Source organism: Pogona vitticeps, chromosome 3, assembly GCF_051106095.1.
Source record: "Pogona vitticeps strain Pit_001003342236 chromosome 3, PviZW2.1, whole genome shotgun sequence".
In the NCBI taxonomy this organism is placed as follows: Eukaryota; Metazoa; Chordata; class Lepidosauria; order Squamata; family Agamidae; genus Pogona; species Pogona vitticeps.
The window spans coordinates 200,629,733-200,635,732 of record NC_135785.1 but is presented as its reverse complement, the minus strand read 5'-3'; the positions used below and the strand labels follow the sequence as shown (position 1 = coordinate 200,635,732).

General features: G+C 37.5%; 1 protein-coding gene across 4 annotated transcripts in view; it reads right to left on the bottom strand.

Moving 5' to 3' along the window:
- Positions 1–927: 927 nt before the first annotated feature.
- DSCAM (DS cell adhesion molecule) overlaps positions 928–6,000 on the bottom strand; it is a 427,910-nt gene continuing 422,837 nt past the window's right edge. For all 4 annotated transcript variants that reach the window (XR_013543612.1, XR_013543613.1, XM_072994153.2 and 1 more), the window contains one exon: positions 928–1,912. Coding sequence is in view for 2 of the 4 variants with exons in the window: in XM_072994153.2 (XP_072850254.1) it covers positions 1,572–1,912 (341 nt within the window). In the remaining 2 variants the exon portion in view is untranslated. The remainder of the gene's footprint in view (positions 1,913–6,000) is intronic.

Here is a 6,000-nt window from a genome sequence, read left to right as displayed (position 1 = left end):
GACCAGAGGATGGGAAACAACCAAGATTCAATAGGGAAGTCAGTCTACACTCACAAGTGCTGAGATTTATAAGCTCTTTGAACACAAGGCATAACCTAGTAGATTTTATAATCACAGATGTTTGAAGATAACTCTGATACCTTTTGAAAAATATAACTGGAATTTCAAAGAATAAAAAGGCCCAAAATAAATTAACATAGGCATCAAATAGCCAAAACAAATATTCCTCATTCAGTGTAGCTGGTTGTCCTTAACAGCTTGGTATACACTCACACATTTTAGGGAACAATATTATAGTGAAGAGGCAATTAAGCTAATGCTACAGTGAGTAAGATGCATTTATAAATCAGTTTTAGCTGCTGTGGCAAAAGTATGAATAGTAAACAGTAAAATCTTGCACACTAGGAATTAGATTCCTAAATCAGTGTAAACTGCCATGTTGAATTACAGATGTGGAAGCAAAATTCTTCTTCTTTTTTCTTTTTGTATAGCACCAACCAAATCCAGTAAAAATGCTTTCTTGCAACTTGTAATATAGTAGTCCATAGGACTTCTCTGATTAAAAGAAGCAAAACAAAATTTATACAATATCGCCACCTCATTACCTAGTTTAGTGATCATCACTGGTGTTTCAAGAGAAAGAGAAAATATTCACAAACTTAAGAAAATGTTGATGTAAATAGCATCCCTTTCAAAGGCATCATATCATTAATATTCATTGGTTTTGATAACACTATTAAAAATTAAATTTAAAGACGTTCCTTCACTCGGAAAGTCCCTGAGAGTTTTGTTCAAACCTCTCCTATTGTTAAAAAATCTTTTTGCAGTTATGTGAGTGGAAGTTATAAATCTACAACGACTATATGATCCAGTGCTAAATAAATACAGCTTAAGCGAAAACAAGGCAAGGCAATCCAGACACAGAGATAAAGGCAGAAGACCCTTTTATTTCGCATAGACAAAATGCAAAGAGTGTCTCATTAAATTAATATTAAAAAAAGAGAAAAATGCCAAAACCAAACCGAATCCCCCACCATTCCCCACTTCACTGACTCACAGCACTCATCCTAATTAACAGTGAAAGAAAAGAAAAAAAAGATCAGGGAAGGACCCACTTTCTAATTAAAAAAAATGTGCAAAACATGACAAAAGACCTTTTTTGCCTTCTCAAATAAATATCCCTTTAAATTCACAAATAGGGTGATTTTTTAAAAAATTGTTTCCCTCCTAACTCGTATGTGATGGAACTCCCAGTTTAAAATATTTTATTTAGTCCCCATGCACTTTGTAGAAAATCAGTAAAAACACAAACGCTTGTGAATATCAGAAAAACTGGACTCCTTTTTCCCAAAAAAAGTCAGGAGGCTCAGTCGGATGAAGCTCACACTCAGACAGAAAAAAAGCCAGAGAGTCTTTGCACTGTCTGTCGGTTGCATTTTTCTGTCCCAAATATTTTGGCAATCTTCTTCTTTAATTATAAATATTGGAATTCAATAAAAAAGGTAGCTTTGATTGGTTTTTTTTAAATAATTGTTAAGTATTTACAGCCACTGTCCAGCCATGCTCTTTTGTTATACCAGGGTGTAAGATTTTGCGTATGGATTGTTTCCTTTCAAGTGGCTCCGGGAGTCCAGAAGAGATTCTTGGGAGCTGCTCATTTTGGCTGCCTGTCCTAGCTCAGCTCCTTCTCGCTGAGGTAATGTTGCTACGGCACCAGGTTGCCATGACTGTCCTTCTCTTGTGGAAGAAGTCTCCATGGGTATTGGTTCCAAGACAGTTGGGCGCTTCAAGGTGCGGCTTTTTTGAGGTTCCAGACAAGTCTGTCCTAAACCCACGTCTCTGCTTGTGCCTGAAGCACCTCGGTTTAACAAAAAGTCCATTCTAAGATACGGCGGCAAATGCATGAGGTCACCTGTTAAGGAAAGGGCAGGGGAGGAAAACAGACATGCTTGGTTAAATCTCCTGTTATACAGTGAGGGAGAGAGAGAAGGAAAGAGAGAGATTGGGTCAGAGATTGTATTGAGAAACAGATAGCCCCCTCTAGTCATTCCTAAGGAATGCTGGTTTAATAGTTTGGTAAGGTTCTGTTATAGCTCAGAGGAACGCACCAGAATTGTCCAGTGGAGCATTCAAAGTACCTTATCAAACAGTTAAAGTGGCACCAAACTAACAGATCTACGTAGTGCAGATACAACCATCCAGAGCATCCTTTTGAGTGATACTGATGTAAGGGATAAAAATGAGACATAAACCTAAGATATTGAACTGAAAATGAAAACTTTTCAAGAAATAAGTGTACCTGTTAATCCACTGGAGATTCATTGTCTGCAAATTTGCTACAAATGAAGGATAATGGTATATCGACAGGGTTTCCTCCACTTAATGGAGAAACCCGTTTCTCTAGGGCAGTGTCTTCCTAGACTTCCATGACAAGAATGTGAGTTAGACTACCATCATAAATGCATTTTAAATTCATAAATATATATTTTATACACATGGATGGAAAATACGTTCCATTACAGTAACTGAAATCTGTGCTAACCTTCCAAAGTACAATTACAAAACAAATCAAACTTGTCTCCAAACGACAAGAAGTGTGAAAAGTTCCAGACATGACAGTTATTTTCAGGACTTAACAAATTTCCTCCTCAAAAGTTGGGGTAACTGGAATGTATTGTTTGGCCCTAGTAGTGCAAAAAATAGGAAGGGGCAGAAGAGATCTAGAACTTTGCTGGCCACCATAGGTGGGCTTTTTTATTTTTTATTTTATTTTATTTTATTTTTTAGCTTAGTGAGCATAAATGCATGCAGGCTTCACCTGGCATCTGGATAATCCATAAAAGTGAGAGGTCCCTCCACCTACAGAACTGATTATGAAAGAAAGACAAAAGTCTCAGGATGTATGTAAAAATTGTAGGGAATTATTTCACTTCAAAATTTGCCCCATGTGTTTTGGGCCAAACACTTTACAGCCTTCCTCAGGAACTATACAAAGAAAACCTACAGAAGTACTTTTTACTAAAATGCTTTAGAATACATTGATTAGATTTGAGTCTTCAGTGCTATCTGCCAGAGCTGGATGTAAGTTAAACAGAAACAGAGCAAAAGTTTCTAAGTGCAGGAATTATCTTACAATAGTACAGTTGCACAAGCAGTTTTTTAAAAAAAGGTAAAACAGAGAGATTGGTCTGTGCCACGAACAGACCTTTAGACTACAGGTTGAACTAAATACACCACAAAGAATTTCTCCCCACTGTGTCAGCTACAAAACAGAAAGTTGCCCAGTCATTTAAAATAAAGGAGATTCCCGGTGGGCTTTAGAATGATGTTACGTATTGTTATCTGAAAAATAACCTGTTCTGCATGTCAAAACACACACAGAGAGAAAATGTTTCAAAGGTTTGAGCAGAATCTCTGTTTATTTCTGCAAGCTTTGTTTGGCACCATATGCTTTACTGTAGCAAAGTTTCCAATGGAGATGTATGGTGCACTATTTTTAGCATGACGTGTTCTTCTTGTTTAGGGAGTAGACTAGCATACACTTGCATTTACATAATTGGAAATAGAACGGTGCCCACAGGTATTACAATTGTCAATTTACATTTCTCAAATTCTGTTCACCTTAAGGCAATTTAGATGTATAAAATTCATTCAGACTTTAAAAATGGGGAGGGGTGGAGAGGCATGGAACAATGGTATACATGAAGAAGAATGAGAGGTGAGACCAACACAGAGAAAGGAGAAAATATTGACAAATATTTGATAATTACGACAAAACTCCTCTAGTTTTCTTGAAGAAAACTGAGGAATGGAAGACATGGACCATATCTATGCCACAGATGTAGGTTTAATATAATATGCTGCCACTGAGGGAGCATATTATATTAAACCCGAGAGCTGGAAGTCTGTGAGATGAGTTTGGATCTAGTGGAACAAATTACAATTCTCAGCCAGGAATGTCATTGTGAAATTATAGCAAGTATAAATGCAGCAGGATTGTGTGATTTGCCCTTAGACTGTTCTGACAGCATTTTCTCCTACAATTTATTTAAAATTGTTCAAGGAAAATGTTGGAGGGTGGGTGGGACTCTCTTGAGATATTTGTTTCATTACATTCATTTTATGTTCCATTTGTTATTTTCTCATTCATTTCCTTTTTCGTTACTTGTTTCATTCATTTTTCATTTCTAAGAACATGAGGCTTTAAATGCACAGCACACAACTGAACGTGTTTTATTTTCTAACTTACAAGTAATCATGCAAGGGCCAGGCCTCGGTCAGGACCATCATGCATGGGTAGGATACCCTTATCTTCTCAGCTGCTTGTCTTCCTAGCAATGCTCCCCAAAAGGACTGAACTAGTGGTAAGCAACCACTGGAGATCCAAATTTTAACCCAAGTCCCTTCTGTTGGCTACTTTGGGCCACTCATGTTTTTTTTTTAAACTTTTTTTCAGGAAATGCCAGAATGCCTTCTAATTTTGTCTGCGGTGGATGAGGAAACTTCGAGAACTCCCCTCTGGCCCTGATGCAAAAATTGCCTATCCTGAAGTTCTCCTGAGAAAAACAGGGATTCTTAAGCAAGCAAGCAAACAATTTTTTAAAAATGGGGAGGCCCTAAATCCATGGGTCACAAGAATCCCCCTGTGGATTTTATTTATTTATTTATTTAACTTATATCCCACCCATCTGATGGCACGATGAAAGCTGTATGATAAACAAAGAGAAAGGAGTCCATAGGTGTGTGTGTGTGTGTGTGTTACTTCTAAGTCAAGTTAAAAAGAGGCAATAGCACACTTTTAACACTACAATGCTGATTTTTTTTATTTCTATATTAATTAAAACACATAGTCGCTTTGTGTTTTGATATCTATTGGCCTTTTCATCCCTATGGTGTCAAACGTTGAGTAGCTATATGGTGCACTACTTATTGCCCTAGAAGTACCATATCTGTCAAGTGTTTAGACTGGAGCAACTACTCTCATTGCATGATCTCTATAGTATCCATTCCTTTATGCTTTATGCTTCATAATGGGGCCAAAGTATATGCAACAGGTAGTTTTAATAAAAGCAGTGACTCCGGAAATATTAATAGCTTTCTGATTCCACATGGTCTCCTGATTACCTGTAGCTTGCTAACTAGCTTGCTTTGTTTTGTGATTGGCCATCAGGTATCAAATATCAGCTGAAGTTACATTCTGATCGCTCAGATACAATGCGTGGCTAAAATACTAGTGTGTTTTCTTTTTTCTAATGACACACTAATTACAGTCTCTAATTTAGCTCTTAGATACGGCCTCTTTCAAGTCTGAAGGGGTAAAACATGCTAAAGGGATCGTCACACTTGCAGAAGATGGGAAACTTGTTATGCATAGAAGTTTACACAAAAATGATTACTCATCTCCTGCCTCCTGACACACAGAGGATCTCATATCTCCTCTTCCCACTCCCATTTCAGAGAGAGAGAGAGAGAGAGAGAGAGAGAGAGAGAGAGAGAGAGAGAGAAGGCATACTTCTTCCTATGTGCCTTCCTCTCACTGTCCTTAACAGTTGCTGGTTAACCCCTCTGCTCCCCCAATTTCATTTTCAGTATATGCTGAGTAAGTATACATGCATCATAAACTTTGCCCTAGTCTTGCTTTTTTTCTGTGTGAAATAAAATAAAATTAAAAAAAAAACAGTTGCAGGTCAGGCTACAAAGAGTACTATCCAACTTGGGAGGGAAGTATGTGGAAGTGACTTTTCCCTTTCAATCTATCAACACTTCACAGGTTTGGTCGCAATAAACACTACTGGTCTACGTAGAATAATGATCTTACATAGCATTAAGCAACTTTTAATGTTTTTACAATGTATCAGAGCAACAGCCAGGGGGACTTTGTAGGCAATAATGGGTAATGTGTTAACCGATGGGAACTTAAGAGACAGAACTTATAGGTTTGCAATGTATAGCATTGAGCCAAGAAGACTATTCAGCGATGACACTCTAGTATGTTTGCCC